Source organism: Carassius carassius, chromosome 46 (genome assembly GCF_963082965.1).
Source record: "Carassius carassius chromosome 46, fCarCar2.1, whole genome shotgun sequence".
Taxonomy (NCBI): Eukaryota; Metazoa; Chordata; class Actinopteri; order Cypriniformes; family Cyprinidae; genus Carassius; species Carassius carassius.
In genome coordinates this window covers 15,672,134-15,700,084 of record NC_081800.1, presented here as the reverse complement: position 1 = coordinate 15,700,084, position 27,951 = coordinate 15,672,134, and the positions used below count along the sequence as shown (strand labels likewise).

Sequence of the window (27,951 nt, the reverse complement as noted above, 5' to 3'; positions counted from 1 at the left end):
ATGTCATATTTTCTGTAATAAATACACCATAGAAACATACTTAAAAAGGTTTTATTGGGTTGCATGAGTGATGGCGATTGCTTAGAAAGGAGATTATGAAAACACATTTATGGCTTTTGCAGGACAGAGTGAAAACGAATCAGATAGCACCTTATATAAACATTTTACAGATATATTAACAACTTCATCATAAATTCTTTTGTAAACATACCAAACTAATATAAAATATTCCTGACAATTACAAGGTAAATAACAAAGGTTATAACGGCAGGCAAATTCGGGAACTACAATAGTAACACAAACTACTTATTAAAAAAATTAAAAAAGGAAAGGAATTTTGTGACAAATCAAGAATAACATTCATATAAGAATGAGGATTTTCTCTCTACAAAATTTTTACACCGGATTGGAAAGACTGTTGGATTACAAAGCATATATGCTTGGGAATGTTTGTAATTGGTCTTTTGTTGTGGTCGTAAAAAAAAAAAAAAAAAAACCCTATTGAGGTCAGCACAGATTTGAAAGGATTTGGGTTGTACTATTGATCAACTAACCTATGATTTTTGAGCAACCACTTGAAATTGAAAAGTTTTTTGCCTGTAATCCATTTTTCAGGATTAGCATCAAGCGCATACATCGCACCTTGACTTGAATTGCACCAAAATGTTTTAGGCTGAAGAAATACGATGGGTTTGTGGGAAAAAAATCTGAAATATTTCCCCTCAAAAAAAGACTGAGTAATCAACATGAAACCTGGCCCACAGGAAGCTACTTTCTAACAGCTGTGGAAAGATGCATAAGGCAGAGTCAGCATTATAACATCAACATGAAGAAATCGTCAACCATCTTTTCAAAATTTGTAAGGAACGATTTTATTATTTTTCTCTCCTGTGTAGTCAGTCAGAACCAAACTGGAATAAAAAATCCTGGGTTTAAGCTTTCTTAAAGTTCACCGATTGTAAGCAGGGTGATCCAACAATACACAGTTCAAAATTAGGTCATAAGCTACCGAGTCACATCGTTGCAAAAACAAAGGTAACACAAAAAAATATGTCATGGTCAGATCTATGGAGAACAAACTAACCTAGAGACGTACAGCGAGACATGTACACACAAAGTCAGGCACAGAACGTGTTTGAACAGAACATAAAAGGAGTAACCAATGAAAGGTGGTTTTGTCTTGCCACACTATTCAAAGAAAATAAATAAATAAACGTAAATAATAATTCACATGGAACACTGTAGCTCTTTCTTATAAGGATCGCATTTACTGTATGTTGCTGCTACAAGGATTTTTTTCTTTAAACACAATGAATCAAAAGTCTACGGCTGATGCAGTTTTACACAGATGCGTTTTTTTCTTTTTTCTTTTCATGAAATATGCATATTAAATTAACTGAAAATCACATATATTAACATTCACTTTCCAATAACTTTACACAAATGTTACCAAAGAGTGTGTGCACTGATGTTGCATGAGAACCAGAACATTCTGTGAGATTAAAAACTGGAAGACTGTTGCAATGAGCTTGGATTCGTCCTTGAAACATAATTTAAAGATAATACGAGCTGAACATCACTACTTTTGCTAGCACTTCAAACAGAGAACACGAATGAGATGATATAATGGACTAAAATTACACCACCACAAACACTGTAAAAGTCCTCCTTCCGGCCATCAGGATAGAAATGTGGGTATTTCGTGGGTGACGTGGCGTGGGATTTTATTCGGTCAAAAAAATGGGTTATCCTGTAAGTATCCACCTTTGAAAAATATCTGGTGTCACTAGAATCGGGTGGGGGTTACAAAAAGTTGTACCTGGTTATCATTCAGTCCCTCTGAAAACACTTTCTTCAGCCTTGACTACCACACGAGGACAGGCTATCATAGAGGGAATCGCTCAGGGACTCGGGAGTCTCAAGGACCTGGGGATGGCTTGGAGACAGGCCATCGTCAGGTCTCTCTTTCACCAACTCCAAACCAGTGTCCCTCACCAAGTCTGGGTTAGCGGGAATCCGGCTTTTGACTCTACGTGCCTGACTGGGTTGAGGAAGACTTCTCAGGTCTCCCTCGCGGCTGGCTACCGAATCACTAGTCTTGTTGCACTGCAGGAAAAACAGGCCCAAAAAGGCACAGTGAGTAACACTGAACAGTACACGATAATATAAAATATGACAACACATAATAATACTTTAATTATTTCATTAATCATAATATTACTTTATAACAGTTTAAATGTGGCTATTTAAGTCAATTAAAAATCTTAATTCTTAATTCTTTTCAGTAAATAAATGTATTTGAAAAACTCAAATCTACAGTTTTAAATGCTACAACTGAATTGATTTATTTTGAGGTTTGCTGAATTACATTAACAGTGTTAAAAGATTAACTTTCAGTGAACTTTAGAGGATGGCAAAGGTAAACTAAATGCAAGAAAGTAAACATGTTGCTGAAACATGCTGTGTGTACAGAAATACACTGTTCAAAATGTTTGGGGCCACTGATTTTTTTTCGTTTTAAATAAATGCACTACATTGATTTAAAGTGGCAGTAAAGACATTTATAAACAAAAGCTGTCCTTATGAACTTTCGATTCATCAAAGAATGAAAAAATGTATCACGTTTTCCACAAAAACGTTATGCAGCACAAGTGTTGATAATGGAAGAAATGTTTCTTGAGCACAAAATAAGCATATGAAATTGAATTCTGAATGATCATGTGACACTGTATATATATAATCTTAACAATATTATTCACAATATTACTGTTTTGATCAAATAAATGCAGCACTGCTTACAGTCTATATATTCTGTCCTATCAAAATAAAGGAAAAAAGGCCAAAAAGCAATGAAAAGAAAAAAACATTCCAAAAATCTTACAGACCCCAAGCTTTTGAATGGTAGTGTATATAAATAGTTTTAATAAAATAAAAAATTGTTGTAATTGTCTTGTTGGGTGACACTAGGATCTAAAGTGATGCTCACCCTCTTAAATGAAGTCTTGTGACTCACTGGCTCCACTCCGTCTCCAACGCCAAGATAAACCTCAGACGGCTCTGCAGATGCTTTGAGGTTTGGGAAAGTCCAGTTCTTTGTGGGGCCTAATTTCATAGGTGCTCCACAGATATCAGTGTCTAAAATAAATAAATCAAAGCTGAGAAATAAAGGAAAAAATAAAAACTATCTGGATAAGAAACGCTATACTGTACAATCATTCTATATTGAAAACTCACATAACTGATTAACCTTAAGTGACGGCTAAAAGTACTATATACCATCATGAATGATGTTTGCAATCTGGCTGGATGGAATCTTGTTTTCCAAAGTGCTGGTGTGATGATCCATATCCTGACCCCCCATATAATCCTCTTCTAAACATGACAGCTCTCTCTCCAAAGTCCAGGTCTTGTGGGACATTTTCATCCCTGAGCCATGTTTTCCCTGGAGATGAGAAGGATCAGTCTCACCATAGGCCTTCCCTTTGGGAATGCTTTTGCAACCAGCATTTGCACTATAGTCAGGAAGAGGGAAGGTGCCAATGCCACTGTCAAGGGTGTGTGTGGAGATTCCAGATCCTGAAAGAGAGAAATTTCAATAGAATATATTATTAATACTTTATTCATTTAAAATACATGAATGATTGTGCTTTATAATATAAATAATATTAATTTGAATTATAATGAAATGACTTAATATAAATTTTTATCTTATTTAAATTATACATGGACACCTATTTTGAAGTAGCATTGCATAACAAAGGTTCCCACCCTAAAAATCAAGATAATGTTTTCCATACAGCTGTTGCTGTATGACTCGCATATGAGAGCCACAGAAATTCAGACGCACCTAGACTATTTATCATTAGTGACAGGTTAAAACCCATTTTGTCGCTACATGCTAACCAATTGAAATTCCTGCCTCTGGAAACACTGAAAACCATGATATCATGCATTGTGATCATGCCTTACCTGCAAAGTGTTCATGATGAATCGTCTCAGCCAGGTTCTCATCTGACGTGACATCTTTACTCAGTATTGCAGAAACCTGTGAAAAAAATTTTACGTGAAAAAAGTGGCATTTAAAGTGACGTGACATACAGCCAAGTATGGTGCCCCATACTCAGAATTCGTGCTCTGCATTTAACCCATCCAAAGTGCACACACCGTGAACACACACCCAGAGCAGTGGGCAGCCATTTATGCTGCGACGCACGGGGAGCAGTTAGGGGTTCGGTGCCTTGCTCAAGGGCACCTAAGTTGTTGTATTGTTGGCCCGAGACTCGAACCCACAACCCTAGGGTTAGGAGTCAAACTCTCTAACCACTAGGCCACGACTTCCATTGTCGTCAAGGTAACATTAACAATGTAACCATCAAGGTAACATTAAAAATCTAATTGAGAACTTTCAAAATGACTATGTGCATTATATTCATGAATTTCACTTTTTACCTTTTCCATGTCATCACTGCTTCTTGTCTGTGCAGCAATACCAGCGCTCTGGTGACTGAATACAGGTCTGGATTTACAGTCAAACGAGAGGCGTCGATGTGCCATACTGATGCCACCAGTGTCCTTCCCATCAACCCTTATGGAGGAATTTAAATACAATTGATGTGAAAGTAATATTCGTTGTTTGTCTACAGTATATTTAGATTTCAGCCTGTTCATCGGAGACAAAGTGTATGGCTTTGGAATAACTGGAATATATCAGGTAGACTACTTTTATGATAATGCTATCTTCCTTTCTGTAGCTTTAATTTAATTTAAAGCATATGCAGCAGCCCAGCCATAATGAACTTCAAATCCACAAGTCATATTCAAATTAAATCTCAAAGCACATTTTCGCACCATACTGATCCATCAGATATTTCAAATAACTTTTAACACCTGAAAAAAACCTGCACTACAACTATGCACTTGAAGATTAAAGAATTAAGGATTTAAGTCATTAACTTGGTCTTTGACTTGTATAAAACGTGTATAAAACAACCCACAGTAAAGCTACATGTATAAATAAAACAATTCTGAGAATATGACTGAACATGACTGAAAATAATAATTAATTTAATAACATTTAATTGTGTTAAGCCAAACCAAAATGGCATAAACCACTTTTTTTACCTCCTTGAAATATATACTTGTGCCGGCTTTCTTAAAATGTAAATTAAAAAAAAAGGAACAATTAAACACGTTTTAGAGTTACTCTTTACTAACCGGTTTAGCAGTTGCTGCATGAAGTTGTCAGATGGCACTCCTCTGTACATCACAGACAGCTGGCCTTGGGCTTGGTCCATCACCACCTCACAGGAATGTCCCTTTCCTTGTCGGTCCAAGGCCACTCCATTCACATAAGCCCGTTCTTCTTCAAGAGCTTTATGCAAACCCTCTGCCTTCTCAATCAGCATGGAAATGTTTAGGCTCTCGCTCCCGGTTTTCTTTGTAGCCCCCTTGGAATCCTTGCCCACTGAGGATATATTGAGTTTCCATTCTCTCTTGTCATCCTTCACTTTTGACGTTTCTGGTTTACGACTAAGAGCTGGAAGCTTGCTTTTTCTCAGACCAAACCAGTTGGCAATTCCATTGGAAGCCTTTTGCTTGACCTCAATCATTTGCCCTTTATCTTGCTCATGCAGTTTCATCATGTTTTCCTCAATGCCCTTCATGACCTTCTGCTCGATAGAGGACTGTGGACTGGAAGCAGAGTGCCTTTTTTCTTCAACAGACTCTACTGGCCTTGGTGGTGGAGGAGGAAGACTCTCTCCATAGGAAGAATTCTTCTTCTTATTTGCCCTGAGATGGCTCCTGTCCTCAGATTTGGACATGTACCTCTGAAACTCTTGAGTAGGTTTCCCATCTCGGTTCATAGAGGGTGGCACAGTTTTAGTTGGTGATTTGAGGGCGATTTTATTGGGGCTCCCAATATGTGAGCCAGCAACATTTTTTGCATTGAATGAAAGGTTATGAGGTGTCATACTCTTAGCATAGCTCCGCAAAGCCTGCGCAGCCTCTAAGTTAGTAGATGGTTGCTGCATCTTAGATTTTGGGCTCTCCTGCTTTGCTAAGAATGTTCTAGAGGATTCATGTTCAAGTTTGGAGACTAATGTGCAAGAGGGAAGAGACCTGACAGCTTGCTCAACATGCTGAAAGGCTGCTTGGTGTTTTGATACAGCACCATCAAGATGACCTGAATGGTATGATTTATCCTCAATGGAATCTGTATTTTTAGGAAGTCTATATTCTCCTGACTTACAATCAGAGTTTCTGTCAGCAATTTTGCTTTTATCGGTGGTTCGTGTTGATGTGCTTGTAGTGGACTGAATTTCTTTAATTTCTGCAAGTGGAGGACAAGTTGTGGGCTCATCTGGGTTCCTCAATTTGCCAAGTGCAGCTAGTCGTTCTTTAAAAGAATGACTTGATTCACCTGAATGTCTGCCAATCCCTGATTTCTTAGGAACAGGCGGTGGATCGTTCCTTTTCAAAGGTGATTCAGAGCTTTGTGAATCATTATCTACCATTTCATTTTTCTCTTGGCTCCTGGACCTCATGCTAATCCCACTCTGACCCTTCTGAGATGACGACTGACTAGGCAGACTGCGATGATTGACTTGCTTATGCCACACCGGGCTTTCTGAGCTGTCCTCTTGGTCTGAAGAATCAGACTCTGGTGAGACTTCCTTCTGCTTGAGACTCGCTGGTCGTTCTATGCCAAACTTTGTCTGCTTTCCTTTCGCACCTTCATTAGCTGGGCTGGAATTTTGAAGAGATGAGCTCACTTCTCCAAGCAGCTGGGATACATCGGTGCTGCACGTTTTGGAGATGTCAGAGACATTTTCATAGTGTGGAATTTTCTGAGGGGTCATTTGAACGTGAGAACTTTGTGTAGGCTTGGCTACAGGAGTTGTTTTAGGAATACCACAGCCAAGGTCCTTTGGCAATGGTACAGGGACATCATCAGGCTGGGGTGGAGAAGTTGGAGCAGAATGTGACTCCGATTTAGAAGGGGGCAGCTGTCTTTGCCTCTCTGTCGTAGTGGCTTTTCGTGTGGCTACAGGTGAATTGTGCACCTCATAGTTGTTGCTCCGACAAGGAATCTTTGAGCTACGAGTCAACTGAGGACTGAGACGAGGTGGAGCAGGTACTGCAGTACGTTCTCCAAGAGTGGGTATCTTAAGGAACTTGAGCAGTTTGGAGGGTGAGGCCTTGACCTCTCTAAGGCAGGAAACTTGATTTGGGCTGACTGCAACTTTCAATCTAATGGACTGAGGATCGGATGGTGTGTCTTTCACAGGGACGGAGATATTATCCAGTACTTTTGAGGCAGTATGATTCTCATTAGGAGAAAATAACAGACCTTTGTGGAGTAGTTCATTTTCTTTGAGTCCAAGAGTAGGCAGCTTTGAGGTGGCTATGCTGGCTCGACAGACACAGTCAGAGTCTTCTTTTGTTGCAAACTCTTCTTTCTCGAGTCTTTGTGGCGCTAAAGCATTTAAGAGCTTCAAGTCCGAGTCCAGTAGCGCCACATCAATTGTGCTATCATCACAAATAGTCTCATTGCAGGTGCTGCCGCTTGACCTGTTGGATTGAGATTCAAGCAGAAGGTCAGATAACCTGTTCTTGTCTCTTGTTTCCACCAACACGTGATCGGATCCTCTGGGCTGATCTCTTTCTGAAATGGTCAGTCTTGAGTATGCTTCAGGGACTTCTAATGAGTGGGGATCATTCGGAGGGTTAAGACCTTGCTCTGCTGAAAGAATGGACAAATCTCCAGATGTCCTATTCATAAACAGTTCACTTGTACCTGTGGCAGGCTTCAGGAGGCTCTGCATTTCCATGTTCTCTTGGAAATCCGGTCGAGCCAAATTGAGGTTATCAATGGTAATGGGGGCTGAAGTGCAACAAATGTGGCTACTCTTGGCTAAGCTGCTTGAATCTTTATTGGACAGCATCAGGCATGTGCTACAACTACCACATTTTACATTGCTGTGCTCTCCTCCATTCAAATGCTGATGTGTGCAAACATCTGGACAGGAATGGGAACAATGTGCTTTGGGTGCATTGCACCTGGATGAATTGTCTCTACAGGCTAATACAGCCTCCTTAGAGGCAAGAGCCTGGCTATAATCACAGATCGAGGGAATGCCAGAGGAACGATGGTACCGAAGCGGATCTGTTTCTTCAAGCTTGCGGAGGACCTCCAAAATATGTGCTTTCTTCTTCAAGAATGGGGACATGGCCTCCATGGATGTGGATGAGCCTTGGGTCTCTGGTATGAAATTTTGTGCACATTCACTGCTTCCCTGTGGAACCAAATCATAAGGATGAGGTAAAGTTGTCATACAAGACTGACTTAACAAAGACTTTGTGTACAGCTCTTACCTTGGCCTGTGCATTCCTCTGAGCCTCAATCAGTTTGTTAGGTTCACTGTGCTGCAGCTCGCCGATGTGCTCCAGACAGGGTCCTGGCTGCTATGATAAGACACATCAGCTAAGCTTTAAGCTTCTTATATGAATTAATTTTTGGATTATGCAAAACACCTCATGTATAACAACTATGCATGCACAACAAGTTTTTTTGTTGCCCGTTAACACACAAATTGCTTGTAGTTACATGAAAAAATGCTGCCCAAGCAGCCCAAGAAAATTAAACAGGAAGAAGTTAATTGATCCATTTTTTTCATTTTGCAAACAAACATAATAGAACATCCCTCTGGACTTTGAAGAATGTTTTGTGAAAAACAAATTTCAAACTAAAATGGAACCTGCACTGTGCATTTTGTCACTGTATGTTGAAGGATTTAATCATTTACCTGCTGATGTACACATGACTGACTGTGCAGTTTCTCCTGCAGGAGCTCACACAGTGTTCTGTTCTGCCTCTCCAAATCAAACACACGCATTTTCAGCTTAATGCATTCCTCTCTGAGATCCTAAAAGAAGAACCCACAGCTTTTAAAAACATAAAAAAATATATATGACTAGAATATTTACATCACTTATTAAATATACAACCAACATATAAATAATCAATAATTTAATAATTCAATAATTTGTAAGATATATGAAAACTAATATGAATTAAATATAAAATAGTCTTTTAGACTTTGTAGTTCAAATGAAGTTTTTATAACTATGCTCCTGATGCAAAACCACAAAGTTTTTACCTTTTGATTGAGCAAAGCTTGGACAACATGGTTAGCGACCTACAGATAAACATACAAATTAAACATTAAATACTTTCAGGACTATTTTATTTATCATCTGAATATCTAATTGGCTTCTGCATTATCCAGAAACAGCAAATCTCCACAGGAAGGCAAATGCATGGGTTGGTATGGAACTCACCTCATCCAAGCATCGTTCATATGCTTCTCTCTGACTCTCGTTTGCTAATGAAAGGGCAGAGTTCTCTGCCTATACAAAAATAGAACAGTTTAAACAGTAAGTCAAGGAAGAAAAGTCAACAAAACTGCATTCTTGGTGAAAGTAGATGGCACTTACTTGAAGTTCTCTCACTCGCTCCAGAAGCTCACTGCTACTCTCTTCCTCTAGATAGGACTCCAGATCACCCTCCTCAGACTCAAAGTCCTCATCTACTCTATTTTGGGCCTCTTCCGACATCGTCTCTACCTAACAAAAAGAAAGAGATTTTATTGTGTCTTTTTATTTTTTACAGTTCCCACTAAACCACTCAGAGTGAAAAAAAAGCTGTAATAAATAATTTCTTTTTATAATCAAACTGTCAAATGTTTTTAATGTCGACATAAATACATTCTTCTGTCCCAGCTTGATATACAGAGACAACTGTAAGTGTGAGGCAGGGCTATCTGTTTGTCCAACGGATAAAAGATGTGGGGCGTGTTTGGCAAAACTGGTTTGAAGACACATTATTAATGCAATTCTCTTTAGTGTGCCAATGAAGCAGAAATTGCATACTAAACCTTTAAAGAGTTTTAGATTCTTGCTTATTTTAAACTGGGTGTTTGCTTTTTTCAAACTGGGTGTTTGCATATTGTAAACAACTGGTTAAACAATTTGTAAACCAGCCTTCCATTCATTTCCAACATTCTTGTGTACTTTCTGAGTTGCTACAGAACACACTAGCAGTGAGCCTTTTAATCTCGACGTAAAAGAGTTAGTGTGATTATCAAGCCTTTGAGACAGCTCTGAGTGATTAAGCAGGACTTGAGTCCCTGGCAAGACACATCTTCAGAGAGGATTAGACTGAAGAGGTCTGAAAAAACTTGAGGATTCCAGCCATCATGCAGATTCATGACCTACTGTACTGACTTACTGAATGGGGCACAGAATCAGATCCTCTTGACCTGCATTTAAATTAAGACAACAAAACAGTGTTCAAAGAAGCGTGTTCTAGTGAGTGCTAAAGAATAGAAGAACACTTAAGTCTGAGGTATTCTGAAATTAAACCAATTACATATTAAATGCATTTGTGCATTTAATAAATTATTATGGTCAAACCTGTTTGGCAAACCAAGAATTTTACCATTACCCCAATTTCGCAGTGCACATAAAGATATTACTTTATCAAACGTAGGGATTTACTGTATTACCCATATTGATAGGTATTTACATTTTGAAGCCATTAACCAATATATTGTCCAATATTCAAACTTTTTACTTATTTTTAAAACTTATAAATGACACAAATTATACAAAAAAGTAACATTTATGAGCCAAAAACCAGTGACCAAAAAATATACTGGATACATTTTGAACTCCAAGTGATATAAAATATATATATATAATTTGCTTCTCTTGTGTTAACAATCAGATTTTAATGGCTAACAGTGTTTTTTTTGTTGTTGTTAATTCCTTGTCGTTTAACTACACGGTAGCCTCCAGTCACCTTTATCCACCTATTCCCATCACTGCACTACACCATAATCTTGACCTTCAATATGAACACCGGATGTAGTCAACAGATGGACTATCACTGCAAAACTGAATCTAAAAATCAATATGTTCCTGGGATGTATTCTTTATTGATCCTCTAGGCATTCTGTGTGCTCATTTATGTAGCAAGGTTATCTATAGACTCTAAATGTTTGCTAGTGATTAGCTTAAATGAAAACTCCGTATCTGGAAGTAAATGAACACAAAGGCTATTGGGGTCAGAGGGTTGACAGGGTGCAGTGGGTCAGAGAGCACTGCTCTGTTTTAACAGTAAAGATGGCACTATTCGACAGGCTCCAGGCCACACTATAGAGCTGGTAGTTCCTGCGTCGCCAGAAGGCTCCTTTCACATGACAAACTCTTTTCACAAGGACACAAGGCATAGCCTTCCAATTGAGAAAGATATATTTGCAGCCTAACTGTCATTAAGCCATGCAAAGCAGAAGCATTTATATTATTCATAAGAAGACACTTTTAAGAAATAAAAAGAAAATAGATACATAAGTGATAAATGATAATTTAAATCCAGAATTGAATTCATCAACAAATCCTATAAAAGTATTTTACAGCCAATGTACCAGATATTTAATAAATATATACATATATAAATAAATTTTAAAATAATAAAACAAAATAGTAAAATAAAATAAAACTCACCAAGAAATTAACATGGTAAAAATCTAATGCACTGTAGAGTGAATAAAGCTAGAGGAGTAGGTATTCCAGGTTAGTACTCTTGTTTCTTGTCTGAAAAGAAAAAGCCTAAATAAAACATCCCTCTGGACTTCACTGTGTCACGCTCGAGATGTGCATCTGTCTAAAAGAGTTGTGTGATAAAGATGATCTCGAGCAACAAGGAAGCTAAATCTGCATATTATGCGTACGTGATGGCATATTGGTTTCACAACATTTGCAATACTGGATTAGCTAGAACTGTGTCACGTCTCTACATTTTTACCCTATGTTGTTAATGCTTGACCGTTTTCCAAATGCTGGAGGCCAGGGCAGGGAAAAATCTCAAGAGGATCACCACCAGCTTCGATCATCTTTCTTTTTTATCTACGAATCACTTGCAGGCAATAAAAAAAAAATTTATGGATCAGTAAACTGATTCTGTTGAAACAGAGCCTCAAAAGCCTATTTTAGAATCTTTATGATAATACTGTCAGTGGAGAGATCAGTCAAGAACTTCCCCTCTGTTGCTACTGTACTTTTGGGCCTTCCTCTAAAGTCTCCAGAGAGACAACATCCAACATTATGACCAAACAAAAACAATATTTACTGGCAATCATCAGTGAGCTGTCAATCGCTACAAGCAGCGAGTGGACTAAACTTCAGATCAGGTTTAGTCCAGTGCGTGAAGAAATTCTTGAGATTAATGTGAATTTGATAAAATTATTAATTTAAAACATGCAACACAAAAGAACGACTCTTTTACAAAAATGGATGTCATTATCATGCATGAATCGCATGGACCACCTTAATGACTTGCAACATTGACAGTTATTGAACCGAATAGAAACAGGACTGAAGTTCTGAACTAAACGGAGCTGAATAATGATGATTTTATCTTCTGGTTAATTTTACAACATTATTATTTTCCTGAAACAATCTGTACTATATAAAAGCACCATATATAAATAATGTGACTTTACTTTTTTATTTTGGAACATGACAGCAAAATATTGGCAGCATTATACACTGAAAAGAGTGGCCAGGACTTGCACCTTTTGTGTTCTTCAAAAGCCAAACAGGTTTGGAACAACACGAAGGTGAGTAAATTACATTTTTGGATAAAGTGTCCCTTTAAGAATAATGCATGAAAAATCCACATTGATCAACAACTATTCTGAACACACAGGGTGGATGTGCCCACCATAATATCTAGGCTGGTTATAGCCCTGCTGTATATACCATAACATAGTGGAGTCGGTTTTAGCGACAAGCAAAAACAGACGCAAACAAGCACCCATGCCAACAGGATTCTTGGCAGTGCTCAGGCACAATGCAAGCCCCATAATCCACTGATATGCTGTATAGTAAATATAGCAATAAAGCACTGTGGCATACCCAAAACAGGGCCCCAAACTCATTTGTCTTTAAAGCAGTACATTTATCGAGGCAAAGCTTCTGAGAGACTACGGTTAACGTTGGTAGGACTCACATATTCTCACATACTTCTGAGTCACTGGCTTGGTATGATGCCCAGAGGAGAGAAGTCTACACAATGTGATTAAGACTAGAAATCAAAGCTATGCTCTGAGACGAGACTCCAACAAACACGGCAGAGTCAGACACCAGAGGCCACTGTCTCTTTTCCTGAATTAATCAAACACAAGAGAGCCACTCTTATCTGACAATGTAGAGGACACAGCTTCTTGAGAGGTTGATCAAAGGATGTAGAGGAGAATGTCTACTCCATCGGGGAGAATAATGAAGGAGTTTTAGATTGCACACAATGTTAAATGTATTTTTATCATTGAACCACAGGCATTTATTTATGGTCCTATCTGTACAAGAGAAGGGCGTCAAGACCAGCAGAAAATCAACAACATGCCTTCTAATTAATGTAATTTATTTACTTTTCGGCATTTACAAAAACAAAATGGATGGTTGGCAGATTAAACCATTTGAATCTGGTAATTAATAGTACAAACAGTTATTATTCAAAGAAATTTAGTACAAGCCTTTTGAACTTAGTCCTTTGAGTTGGTGTGCAAAAATATTCATGTTTCTACAACCAGCTTCATCAGTAAGCCATGAATGAATGAATGGCTGCCATGGCGCTGCATTTTTTGGGAGGTGTGACATCGTACAGTTATGAATGATATCTCGAAAAATGCAAATTAGGATTTAAAAGTGTGTCGATAGAAAAGGGAAAGTGGATGTTGGGGGAGGCCCTGGATGGCTCGGAGGGGTGGAATAAAGCAATCAAACTGAACTAGGGCTCTCTGGGATCCCAAAATGTGCTGGGAGCTCCGCATCCATCCCCCACACCCGAAGAGTTATTAAGAAGCAGCCAATCGGCATCTACAGAGACGGTCTCTGATTATTCACACCCTGCACAATGGGCACAGAGCCCACTGACACCTTCATAACCCAATTATTGATCTTTTCGCATGATTTACGAGCTGATAAAATGATCAATCACAGAGAGAGAGGAAATACACAGTCTGCAAATGCACTGGATAGAGTTCTAATGAATAAAAGCACTCTGTGGCAAAGCAAACAAACATATAGACCTTCCATCAAGTCCCTAAGGGCATTATTTTTTCTCTTTGATGTAAATTATTCCGGGGATAAAGAGTCTCTGAAGTACGGCGAGGAAGCTTCTATTCCTGAATGTGGCATTAAATATATAAAATCTTGAATAATGCAGGTTTATGCAGCTGGGGTAAAGATTTCCATTGCTCTAAAGATTATTTCGTCCACTCACTCGGGATGTCGCATCTGTGACAGCAAAGCCCTCCCCACCAAAATGTTTATGGACTCTCTGGTCCTCCATTTTGCACAAAACATAAAAGGCAAGCCATGTTACTCAGTAGCTTTCAGCAAAGTTACCATGCAGGCATCTGCAGACTCATGCACTTTTGTTGTCCTTTGCGTTAGCGCACCTATCTAGACTAGGTACGTTGTCTACATTTACACGGCCTTAACTGCAGCATGATCTACCTAAACACACTTAAAAGAGGACTAAGCAATAGCTTGAGCTTCTTCAATGTCTATTTTGATTCGCAGACTAACTGTGAATTAACTGCAATCTAATTCTCAATTACTTACAGTCAGCTTAGAGTTAAATAAGGTGATCACTCACACCCAAACAATGAATCCTTCAGGCATCACACCGAACGATGAGCCATGTTGTCCCTCATCCAAAGCAAACAGACTTTAATTTTTTTACATTTTAGCATGCAACTGCTTCTCTTAACTAGATGGCGACGCAATAGACTTTTTAACAGTCCATTTAAAAATGGCATCAGCTGTTTTCCAGGACAAGGAAAACTTGTATTGGTAGTTTCATTACACTATGCCAGCTTAAGCAAACCGTTTTGATTGATTAACACACAGAATCATCAATGACCTACCTGCAACATTCTAGAGCTTTCAAAAATATTAATGCAAATAGAAATATATTGTAAAGATTGCTGTTAAACTTTGCCAAGGGATGAATGCATAGTTATTCCATACCAAGCCAAAACATATCATGAAACACACTTCTGACAAAGTGCCTGCAAACACAAGCATGAAATACAGCGAGAAACATACAGACAGGATTCAGCCGGGGCTAAAAACCAGCGCTGTGAACAGCTATGCATAAAATTACCTTTAATTCCAATCAGAACATCCCAGACGTTTCAGTGCAGCCCATGCAAGACACATGTGAAACACGGGACCCGGATCCGCAAACGCCACAAAGAAGCCCGTTGCAATCTTTTAATGTTCCCCTTTGGAAGTCCTCCTCACATTATTCTTTAAGTACAGTGCCTGTCCTTAGGTAAGTTCGGGGAAACTGTCTATGCTGTATGCAGTGGCCTTCATGTCCTCCCATTGTTCAAGGGAGTGTGAGGCAGGCATTCTACCCCAATAGACCCAACCTACTACAACAGCTGTGGGCCAGCCCCCCCCCCCCCCCCCCCCACCACCTATCCTCTGAGTGTCTCTCCCTCCTCCAACGGCTGCAGCTAAATATTAACCCTACGACTGCTGGAGAGGCCATAAAATGAGAGGAGGTTATATTTCAAAAAGGCATCCCGAACAAAGATGAGGACAAGGACGGATATTCGAACGAGCACAGGTGAGAAAATGGAGTCACCCAGGCAACTCAGCCCCTTGTCAAGGAGCAAGAGCTTCTTTTCTAAGAGGATTGAGACTGCTTTATCAGACTTGCACTGATTGGATTGTGACTGCAGATACTGTGGAAGTCAATGTGGAGCTGCATGACCAAAAGCTGACCTGGATAAATAACACTGCTGCCAAAGATGCAAGTGTCTGGGAAAAACGAAGAGACATCCCGGATACATACTTGAAATAAAAAATTATAATAATAATAATGATTTATAGATATATATATATAAAGCTATTAGCTATATAGAAATATGCAAAATAAACATGACAAAACACATAAAAAAATAACAAACTAAAATTAAACTGAAATTATAATAAAAAGCTAATTCAAAATATTAATACACACTATAATAGTATATGAATAACACCATGAAGACATTAATACACTAAAATTCAATATAACATCTATGAAAGTATTATCTTATGCAGTGTTGTTAAAATTATTTTGTTTTAGGAAGTTTTAGATATAAATAAGATAATTTTTAACTAGAAAACAAGAAAAGACTAAAATTAAACAAATTAACCCCTTTGAAAGCACCACTACATTAGCTATACACATTCAGACAGACGTATTTGGCCAATAGATCACATCTTCCAATGTTTTATTGGTGTGCTTTGCCATGAGCATTAAGATGCTACATTAAAGTAGTTTTAAACTAAAAAAGATGTTCTTTTCCAATTCAGTTGCGTTTCATCTAGCTGTTTTTGAAAGCATTTTATGTAAACAAAAACCCAACACCAACTTATCAAAATACACAGAGCATCCTTAAAAAAGATTAGGATGAACACAACAATCTCTAAACTCAGGTATATAGTTAATTTTTCATGTTTCGCTTTGCCACACACACTCCTTTGGCAGTGAGCATGGACAGACTAATCTAGTGGGCCGCTCTTTTTGAGCGCTTAAATCATTCGCACATGCACAATAGCCCCGGGCTGCACGTGTGCAAGGACATCAGCAAACTGTAACACTGATGAAAATTATTTCATGCAAATAGTCCGCAAGCTGGAGCTATAGAAGTAAACATAAGGTAACTTACTGACTAGTCAATTTTGAAAATATGTCATATATGTATATTACCTAAGTATAGTTACTTTTTTTTTTTTTTAAGAAGTCGGACTAAAGCAAACTTTTTAAACTGTCAGGTAAATGCTTTAGTATGACTGAAATTGTACCAGTCTGGGTTTTGTGACTAAGCGTCCTCGTATGGATAATATGGCTGTAGCTCAATTACACATTGTGTCATGTATACTTCAACAGACAGATTCAACTCTTGCTCAGTTGTAATTGTGCATGTATACATACTCATTGGTAACCTGAGAGGAGATTTTGACACTTTCATAATCCTCCCCTATAAAAAATAAAAAAAATCCCTTTTCTCAAAGGGCAACAGAATTCTTGCAGGCACTTAAAGCTTATCTAAATATCTTTGAGTTATGGCTACAGGGCCGTCTGCAAGGCCAAAGGGCTGAAAAAGCTCATCCTTGACTGTGAATGAACCTCAGATCATGACCCTGGCAGACACTAATTCATATGTGCAAGCCTCTAGGAGGAATTCCACCTCAGATAGTGTTAGTGTCTTCACATGAGACAACCAAATTGGATGAAATGACCCAAATGCAAAGGGGGTCACGTGTTGTCTTGGAGTCAACAGTCAAGGGGTGAGAGCTTTCTGGACAAAGGGCTATTGTGATCCTTTAAACTCCACTTCCACGTCTCTAAACACCCATGAGGGATAGACTTACGTCATTACATATGATCCGGATCCATAATGAGGTGTATTGTGACATGATGGTCTTAATTGTCAGGCATTCAGAGTCTTATTGGGAGGTCGTCTTGGCTTTCCAATGTGTTACCAATTCACTACTCAGCAATGACATGCAAAGACGAGCACACTTGAAAGCGTCTGTAAGCCCCAGGTGCCAAGTGACATTAACATGCTTGTAACAGTTCTGCTGAACTACATCTCCTTAAACACAGCTGGACATTTGGCCCAATTAGAAAACCTCAAAGGAAGTAATGCAGGCAATTACATTTTTAAGACGGTTGATTGAGCCTGACTGAGCAATATCTGGAGCTCACAAATGTTACATAACTACAATAAAGTTGTGATTTGATAGAGCTGATTAGGGAATCTTGGATTCTGTGTGGGAGACCATCGAATGCTTGAGAAAAGCATGTTACTGAGATACCACAAAATTATACTCCACAGGATACAGAACAGAAAGTAAAATATTTTAAAAGACACATAATATATTACATTACATCAGTTATTTATTAAAAAAATTAGTATCTATTACTTTTCACTATATTATTATTATTAAATGGTATTATTGCATTACTAATAGTAATTATTGTGCAATATTATTGTAATGTATCTATATGTCCATGGATGGATGGATTTAAAATTCTACAACAAAATGGCACTAAATTATGAATAATAATAATAATAATAATAATAATAATAATAATAATCTAAAATATTTTATTGTATTCAAACTGAATTTTTCCTTTAGCAGATATCAGAATAAATATTAATTTCCATGAATAAATATGGTAAATATAAGTAAATAAATATTTCATAATGTAAAAAAAATATAAATAAATACAATTTAGGCATCACAACATTGTTGTGAAATTTACTGTTGATTTTAATAATTGATTTTAAAGTGTTTTTCTTTTAGATAGTAATACCATGCAATAATAATAATAATAATAATAATAATTAATGACTGCTAAATTAAAAATATATATCAGCTAATAGGTATCGGTCTGAATTTTAATATCATCCCTAATAAAAAAAAACCTTTGCAACAGACATTTGTTAGCGTTAGGTCCACTTCCATTTGCCAGCAGTTGGTCAATGACAAAGCATTTGGGTGACTGAGGATTAAAGGAATAAATCAGGCTCATTGTAAAAAAAAGCCTCCATTGAGAGTGAGACAGCTTAATGGGCGGTAATGTGCTGAACTCCATGTGAGGTGGAGGGGCTGATCCACCTTTTAGAAATGTGACACTAGTACGAGGGGGAGAAGGAGGGGTGGGACGCCACTGTGCTAAACTGACCAGTCCTTCTGCCCCGCGGGGAACACGTCTTCAGTATTACAGCAACAATTATGTAGCAATAAATACTGAAAATTGAGTACCATGACTTTTTACAATAAACAATGACTTATCTAACAGCATTTATCCTCCGCATCTATTCAAGGATGAAGCCTGAACACTAAATTCCAAATACACCATGCAAGTACGAACCGTACAAACACGCCGAGACAAAATAACCCGCCTGACAAGGCAAATTTGACTTGGAGGTCACAAACACATGAGTAAACGCTGTATCTATGGGACAAGGACATCTGGTAAAGCCAAAGCGGAATAATCTTGTAGTCATGGTTACCACCTTGACTAAATGTCACCCTGGCTACTGTATTGGGAAAAATGAGGGAGGGTCGGGATCGGGTTCCATTGATAAACAAAGGAAAGAAAAGCCACACGTTTAACAAACCTGGAAAAATTTTCTTCCATTGTAAAATAAACAGCTCAGGATAATAAAACAGTGGGCTATACGCTTGGTTTAAAGACTGGCATGTGAGTTGCGCTGGCCGAGCCGGTGTCCTCGTGCCGGCACTGTAGTAAAGTGCAGTAAAGCCTGGCTTTCAGGAGACTGCAGAGCCAGTGAACATGGACACAGCCACTAAACATCTGGACACCAGGCGTGGTGGCTCAAAGCGGATGCCCTCCAGCACCTTCCAGCTGGGATGCACAGTCACTTCAGCTCCCTACCTTCCCTCTTTTGTTCTGCCGCATGTGGCCGCAGTCCACTTAGAAATGCAAGAATTTATATTTAAGCGTATTAATGTGTTCTGCATTCTGTCCCACCATTAATCCTCTGCCCTACATACATAAGTAAATTCTTTCTGTTGGTTGTGATGCCTAAACAAAAATGTTGAATAATTATTTTACTGATTCTTTTTTTTTATAGTGTAGTTTTTGTCCTCTACTGTACATAAATAAGTATATTCTGTCAGTCCAAAAGGTTGTGATGCCTAAATCACATTGATTTGATATTGACAAAAACTTTCATTAATATTTTTATTGATTGTTTTTTTTTAATATAAATGTAGTTTTTGTTTTATTTACATTACGAAATATGGATGACCTCTTCTGTTCTGCCACACTGTCCACTTAGAAACGCTAGAATCCATATTTAAGCCATATTAATGTGCTCTGCATGTTCTTCCATCCTGCCATTAATCCTTTCAGCTACATAAATATGCGAATTCTGTCAGCCAAAAGAGGTTGCAAAGATAGCTCACCATTCTTGTGAGCCAGATTGATAATGTGGGTGTTTTAAAAGAAGTGACCCTGTCGAAGGGCAGGATGCATATTTAACATAAACATAACATACATCAGCTTTGGTAAGACTCTCAGGGGAATAGTTGGCGTAATTAACAGGCTAAAGGTGACTGGATCCTAAACCGCCAATGCTTTCATTTGGAGAGAAAAAAAAGAAGGGAAATGAAAGCACGTGAGGCCATTTTTCCTGGCTTTCAAACAGGGTGGTGGTGTGGCTTTTCAAAGGGGGTCCGTGACTGTAGCCTCTTTGTGCCAGAGAAAAGGGACCCCTGCCATATCAAATGTATGGTGCTGTACAACTGCCCCACTCTACAGCAATGATGATGAGGTTTGTTTGACTCTCATCGCTGCCCAACCAAATCGTAGACATTTATCCCCTCTCTCCCCAAACAGGATGTGCCATTGACCTGGTTTGCTTGAATTGATTAAGGCCACATTCCGAAGCATATTTCCGCTGAGTTAAACTATGAATTGAATATTTGTTGTAGCTGAAGACTGGCACACTGTGAGAAACCAAAGCAAATGTTTGCTTCCCTTTTTTTTTATTTATGTTATTTGCAATAATGCTAAAATGAGAATAAAATGTAAATATTAGATGAAAAACATAACTTAAAAAATGTTTAAACAGAAATGCTGGCAAATAATTCAAATAAATTTACTAAAGCTAAAATTGAAAAGTAATGCTATATATATATATATATTTTTTTTTTTTTAGTGGTGGGCATAGATTATTTTTTTTTTATCTAGATTAATCTCACTGTGATCTTGAAATTAATCTAGATTAATCTAGATTAAAATGGGTCATTCGAATACTGCCGAAGGCATTCAGAATATGTGTGTTACCCAAATAAAATTGACAAACAGTAAGTCTTTGAGAATGGGTTTATCAAGCTAGGTGGTGCATTACAGTTTTGCTATATATATCAAAAATTATATCTGGTATCTGAATAATTTTTGGTTTGACTGTTAAAACTACAAAGTAATTCAATCAAGAGCAGTGAGTGATTTTCATTTTCATTTTCTTGGATTAACATTACAGCAGCCAGTAGCTAAATTAGGCGCGGTCACTTTAAGAGACAATGAACGCATCGAATATAATACACATCCCATTTTTTTCCTCAACTGTTTACTTTCACTTAAGAAATAACTGACAGTTTTTTCGAGCATAGTTTCCAAGGTATTTTGACATATTTTGTATGTATTTGTCGACACAAGAGCAAAAATAAGCAAATTCGATGTTCAAGTGTCTTTAGACGCCTCTCTCTGCATGAGCCCTGAACACCAGAACACCGCGAGTACTGAATTGGGCTCTTTCGCATCTTTTTGTTTGTTCAAACTGCGATTTGTATTTGTTCGTTCAGGTGCAGGAGGGACTTTGAGGAGAACTTCGCAGAAGAGAGCTCGGTTTAGTGTTGCTGTCCGTGATACGCGGCTCTCGATCTCTCTCGTGCGCACCGAACACAGCGCACGAGTAACCAGCTACTCTGTTCAGCTTTTCCGCACCGTTTTTGGATGCTTAAATGTTTAAATCGACAAGCGGTAAGGCTTAAAAACACGTGAAAAAGATAAGCTTTCGTGACGATGCGCAGCAGTGGCCCGTCAACTGTCCTGAGCATCTTTTTAGGCTGGCCTCAGCCAGTCGGTTATATAAAATATCAAGGTGAAAGTCATCATAGCTTGCTTAGTATAGACCCAGCTCCCAACCCAACTTTGAGAATAGATTAACGGCGATATTTTTTTTATCGCCCGATAAGAGTCTCACATTAACGCAGCACATTAACGCTGATAACGGCCCAGCCCACCACTAATATATATATATATATATATATACACACACACAGTACAGACCAAAAGTTTGGACACACCTTCTCATTCAAAGAGTTTTCCTTATTTTCATGACTATGAAAATTGTAGAGTCACACTGAAGGCATCAAGGGCTATTTGACCAAGAAGGAGAGTGATGGGGTGCTGCGCCAGATGACCTGGCCTCCACAGTCACCGGACCTGAACCCAATCAAGATGGTTTGGGGTGAGCTGGACCGCAGACAGAAGGCAAAAGGGCCAACAAGTGCTAAGCATCTCTCGGGAAGCTCATCAAGAGAATGCCAAGAGTGTGCAAAGCAGTAATCAAATCAAAAGGTGGCTACTTTGAAGAACCTAGAATATGACATATTTTCAGTTGTTTCACACTTTTTTTATGTATATAATTCCACATGTGTTAATTCATAGTTTTGATGCCTTCAGTGTGAATCTACAATTTTCATAGTCATGAAAATAAAGAAAACTCTTTGAATGAGAAGGTGTGTCCAAACTTTTGGTCTGTACTGTATATATATATATATATATATATATATATATATATATATATATATATATATATATATATATACAAAAGCACATAAAATTACTAAACTAAAATAAAAATATATAAACATAAAAGCTAATTAAAAATATTAATCAATAATAAATTACTACAGAAATACTAAAATAACACTGTTAATGACTAACAATGTCATGTGGTGTAACCAAGAAGTATAAAATATTTTCCTTACACCTTTAAAAGATGTGACCAAACATCTTAATAATCCTCAAAAAGTTTTTTTAATACTACTCTAAATCATAAATATGATTATGGATTGACCATATACAAATTAAACTAACCTTGCCTTGTTATTTTTTCAGGAAATGCACATCTTGTCAGACACCCATATACATGTGAATGTGTAAAATACAGGTACGAATTTGCAAGAAAGCCTCACTATGCACTTCAAAAACAACACAGACTGGAAGGAGAGAATGCTGCAAGAGTAATTGCCCTCATCCAAATATCTGCAGTGTTTGTGAAAACAGTAGTAATGTCTTGGGGAGATGGCAGCCCACTTCCGTGCTGTATACAGCATATCTTTCCAGCATCCTAGAGTAATTGATGAGTTTTCTGCATTTATATGATCCCCCAATCCATAACCATGGTAACTGTTTTCCGGGGTGCAGGGTGAGGGGAAATGCACCAGCAGGGAAAACTGATAACAGAAATTGCCGTCCTAACCCAGCATGGGTAAAACGAGAGCCTGCGTGTCTAGAGGGAGTTTAAACAAGCTTTGTGCAAACTCTGGCCCATCAGTATACTTTTTAGCCTTTTATGTTGACAAGAAAGATGCTGCTGTAATGACGGCTTCCATTTTCTCACACTAATGCACGACTACTGGGCCTCAATCAGGCTGCCTGGTTATACAGTCACTGCCAAAGGTCCAATTTCATGCCTCAGCCCTAATTGTCCAAAGAGCCATGTTTAGATGATCAAGCGCAGCACGAATGAAACCGTGCAAGCTATAAAATCTCTACAGTTTCACATCTGTATTTAAGGAACTGTTCACTTCCCTACTTTCAGAGGTGCTGCTTCCTTAAGGCGAAACACTACAGGCAAAAACTATTTTGAGATTTTGAGCTATTTGGCTATTTATAACATGATGTTGCAGACTACTCCAAAATACACTTTTAAGTGTTTTATTTTTTATTGTACCAAATCTATTTGTATAAGTAGATTTCAATTACATTACATTTCTATAAGAAGTTTTCCCTGATGAAAAAAAGCGTAGTCTAGTTTGTTTTAGCTGTTTTTTCAGCCTGGTCATTGCTGGTTAAAGAGCTTGTCAGTTTTGGAGACCAGTGAGACCAGCTTGTGCAGCTTAAACCAGCATATAGCATATTGATTTCAGATGATTTTTTTTTAATTTTCTTTCAGCAGGGTTCTCTTGCACTGAGCCAAAAAATCTCAAATTCATTAGCACCAAACTTTACAGTTTTACTGCCATATATATTCTGAAGGTTTTTACTAAGAGCTTGCTAATAAATAAAAAATAAATGCCTGCTTTTATAACAATTTATTCCCAAAATCATAGTGACATTTGCTGTTAACGGTATTTCCATGTTTATAGATTAATAAAAAATACTCCAAATCCCCTCTGTAAAAAGTTTTGACTTCAAAACGTAAACAACATTTTGAGCATGTCTTTATCCGGTGCTCTGGAAATATATAATATCTGGAAATGACTAAGTAATGCCTAATTGACATATAATGTAATCAAACAACTAGGGAGGAATGGTGACTATTATAAATCTTTACCATATTCACTTAGGACGTCTTGCCTTAAAGCTGCACTGTAGGGCTGCACAATTAATCTAATTTCTAAATTGTGATTACAATTATGGATGCCACAATTACGTAATCGGACAAAGTGACAATTAATCGTTGTGTGCTTAAAATGGGTTTTTTTCTTTCTATGTTATCTTAAGGGTTTTCCCCCATTATTTTATTTTTAGTATAACATTATTATACAATTCAAATTTTTACTTTTTTATAATTTAAAGAAGAAACCAATCCGATGTATATTTGACTTTTGAGGCGTAATACTATAGAAAAGCACTAAAGTTTTCAGTTAGTGTTTTCAGCTTGTTTGTTTTCATATAAAAATACGGCATGCAGTTGCATCAAACAATGGTATAAACATCATTCAATGTGATAATTGTAATTAATAAAAATCGCGATTACAATTTCAAGGGAATAATAACATAAAGAACATAAACCTTTCAACAACAAACATTAAACCTGGGGAAGGGAGAAATCTGAAAGGTATGACTTTCAAAATTTTCCCACAGCACCCTGTGTGATTTAATTTCTTTATCAGATGTTCCACAGGGGTTTTGTTTGTATGCGGCTCTGCTTTGTGATAGCAGCTGATCGGCATCTCTGCCGCGCACTACGATCAGGTGACCAAGCACAATCTCCCCCATCCAATCTGGGCTGCAATCCATGGAATAACATCATGAGCCACAACCTGGAAAAACAACGAGTGGTACTGTTCGCAAGCTACAACATAACAGAGAAACAACTTCAGGCCACATGGGAGCTGTACATGTTGAAATGTAATGCAGGGCAATGACTGATAGCATCTTATTTAAATATGTATATATGAGAACAATAGCTGTGTGACCTCTTTGGTCAGTGGCTTTCTGCAGAATTTGCTATATTTATTAGTATGGAGTCCATCTTTTCTGTGGAAGAAAATAATGAATGAAAAGTTGAAAGGTGTTTGCGATTCATTTAGGTCACTCCTATGTAATGTCAGAAATAGTTCAAAGCAGAAAAAATTTGCATCCAAAATTGTTTTGGTGACAGACATGAAACTAATTGAATTGCAGAGTAAAGATGCCCAACGAGGAAATCAGCTTCACATGAACCGCCTAGGGCAAAACAAGCATGTGTGCGTTCTATAGGTAAGAAAACATTTTAAAAGTCTTTTAAATAAGCATAAAAAAACACAAACTGTTTAGATATACTTAGACAAACAGATAAACTGGAGCCATGGAAACAGTTTCATATTTTCGCACATCACTTGAGTGATTCCACGAAGGAAAACATTCTGAATTCCTTACTAAGTGTCTTGGAATCTTTAATAATGTGAACTTGCCTATGTCATCTGACTCCCATTAAGGACAATGCATGTCCGTCGGGCATGCAAAAACATCAAAAGCCACATGAAGATAATGTTGTGATCATGGGAGTAGTTCACAAAATCACCACAAGACCATGACTATCAGCAAACAAGGGAGCAAGGCCCCCTGCTGCCTCTGATGTCCTCTGTGGCCATTTGGTTTACAGAGCAATTTGGAGTTTATCTCGCCTCCAATTGCTGTCAGCTATTTTGGGGACCTTATTTACTTAATCGGCTGTGCATCAAAATTCCAAAAGCACTATGTAAGAATAAATGGGTGGATTCTTCAATTAGAGGGACTTTGGATTAAATGAAATCTTTAGAAATTAAACTCTCTTTAATCTATGTTAAGCTTTTGGCACATAAGGAACATCTGATCATGGTCAATCAACTTTTAAATAGATTTTGGTACAATATGCGATTTTAAAGATGTGATGCTAATGATATTTTTCAATTTCTGGTAGAAAAAAATTAAAGGATAAAACTTTATAACATCAATTTAACTAGCAGTCAATTAACTTTAAAGAAATTGACAGCTTATGACATACATTTTTCAAAAACCAACTGGTTTTGTAATGACACCCAGGAAAAAAAAGTATTGTATTATTAAACGGAGATTTACTTATAATTGATTTCTGAACTTTAAATTCTCATTTGTGCAACAAACTGAACATCTCAACACTCTTACATATTAGGAAAATAAAAATTACCTTTTAAACAGCAATGCTTTGTTTTTGTCATATAAGAAACAAGAAGTTTCCCTAAATTAAAAATGACCCAAATATCTCTACTGCACTGCCTTTGAAACTTGAACATTAAATGTAGGAGAATTGTAGGTTGTAAGCCAGTCTTAACATGGTTTTGAACATGGGACTAGCAAATGTGAAAAACATCTGTAAAATATTAAAGGGGAGGGGCTGGGGGAATGTTTTACCCTCAATTACTCTTGAATTAGTTGCTGTTTTAGTGTCTCAAGCAGAATGAACTGCCAAAATTAGCAGTTTTACAATGCAGTCTGCGTTCTCATCACACACAAGTAAACACAAAAGTTGCGGGTTGCCAAAGTGTGTAACTATAAACAGGCTTTACGTATGACGTAGAAAGAGGAAGGGCTATAACTTAAACTACATAAAACACAGTGATCCGTGGAAAACTGATGCAAAGGCTTAGGATAAAATCGGATTATTGTGATTTTTGTGCGCTGCAATAAAAAAATATATGAATGAAATATTTGTTTATATATGAAGCAAACTCAAAAGAAGTCGATTGATGCAGAATCAGCAATTAAAGAGCCAAGCGCATTGCATTTCTGAGCAAAGCAGGATATCACGACAAGCATCCTCAGTCTACAGCCCCACCGGTGTCCCAGATAGCCGGATGGCTAATGCCCCACATTTCCCTTTCCAATACTACACCACCCACTTCAACCTTGAATACCACAATATAACCCTCTACGCCCATAATACACTGCACTTTGCAAAATCAGCATACTTTCGAAATGTAAACGTCAAACTGCGTGCGATAGCTGGGAAAAAGGGATCTTTACCTCGCGCGGTCCTTGTGTTGATTCGGAAGGTGTGAAAATATCCCCGATGAATATCGCTAAGAAATACCTTGAACTCTACTTTTAAATTCACAGCTTGTGGACATTTTGATCTGTTTCCCCAGCCGCTGATTAGAGGTTTTATCGTCGTCTCTTCCCATCCGTCTCTCTTCCCGTGTTTAGGTTAAAGCACTCGCAGGAAAAGTGATGTCATGGCTTGAAATTGTGTTGCCCGCCCCACTTTTAGTAAAAGGGCCTGTCTTGTGCTCCACGTAGCGTTTTCAAAAGCATGTTATCATTTATCTTGTTTAATAGTAGTTTTTAGTTGCTAAAGCAGTTTATTTTATTAAGCTACGCTGTCATTGCATTTTTTCTCTCCCTTTTCTTCGCATCTGCAGTGATTTCATTAATCATGATTTTTGACTAAGCAACGATTCAGCTTTATTATTTTTTTCGTCAGGGCTGACATGCAGTTTAATGCTGTGCCCAATCTTTATTATCTGTTTTTAAATTGACTTGTTATATAACTATAACATAAATATTAATTTAAAACTTACTTTGAACTATGTTTTGTGTTATAAAGCTACCATACTCCTAAAACACAAGTACCTGCATCATTTCCCAGCTTGGAAAGCAACTAGTAAATGTTCAACATCAACCCACTATTTCATTGTCCGGTGTTCCCACTTTTTGACCGGTTTCCATGACCTTTCCTGTCATTTGTTTACTGGATACAGATTCCTAAAAATATCAGTTTGAGAACAGTTCACTGATGTATTACTCAGATCTTTTTTGTGAACCCC

General features: G+C 37.7%; 1 protein-coding gene across 4 annotated transcripts; it reads right to left on the bottom strand.

Annotated features, from left to right (window-relative positions):
• Positions 1–34: 34 nt before the first annotated feature.
• Positions 35–27,416, bottom strand: LOC132129376 (nck-associated protein 5-like). Of its 4 annotated transcripts, none has more exons than XM_059540952.1 (13): positions 27,152–27,416; positions 9,499–9,627; positions 9,343–9,411; positions 9,162–9,200; positions 8,808–8,927; positions 8,377–8,463; positions 7,435–8,297; positions 5,215–7,401; positions 4,450–4,585; positions 3,970–4,045; positions 3,277–3,576; positions 2,987–3,135; positions 35–2,106 (listed from the first exon to the last, which is right to left on the bottom strand). In XM_059540952.1, the coding sequence occupies exons 2-13, from the start codon at positions 9,616–9,618 to the stop codon at positions 1,855–1,857; spliced, it is 4,398 nt and encodes a 1,465-aa protein (XP_059396935.1). In that variant the 5' UTR covers positions 9,619–9,627; positions 27,152–27,416; the 3' UTR covers positions 35–1,854. The 4 variants fall into 4 exon arrangements, with proteins under 4 accessions (XP_059396935.1, XP_059396934.1, XP_059396931.1 ...); XM_059540951.1 differs by having other exon boundaries at positions 8,377–8,466; positions 27,152–27,413; XM_059540948.1 differs by having other exon boundaries at positions 5,215–8,297; positions 8,377–8,466; positions 27,152–27,415.
• Between the last annotated feature and the right edge of the window lie 535 nt (positions 27,417–27,951).

What these genes read in the sequence shown, in the direction of transcription:
- LOC132129376 (XM_059540948.1), bottom strand. Translation starts at nt 9,618, where the DNA reads ATGTCGGAAGAGGCCCAAAATAGAGTAGATGAGGACTTTGAGTCTGAG. An exon ending in AGTCATGTGTACATCAGCAG is followed by an intron (nt 8,467 to 8,807) that starts GTAAATGATTAA and finishes GTCTTATCATAG; the next exon opens with CAGCCAGGACCCTGTCTGGA. An exon ending in GCAGTGATGACATGGAAAAG is followed by an intron (nt 4,046 to 4,449) that starts GTAAAAAGTGAA and finishes TTTTTTTCACAG; the next exon opens with GTTTCTGCAATACTGAGTAA.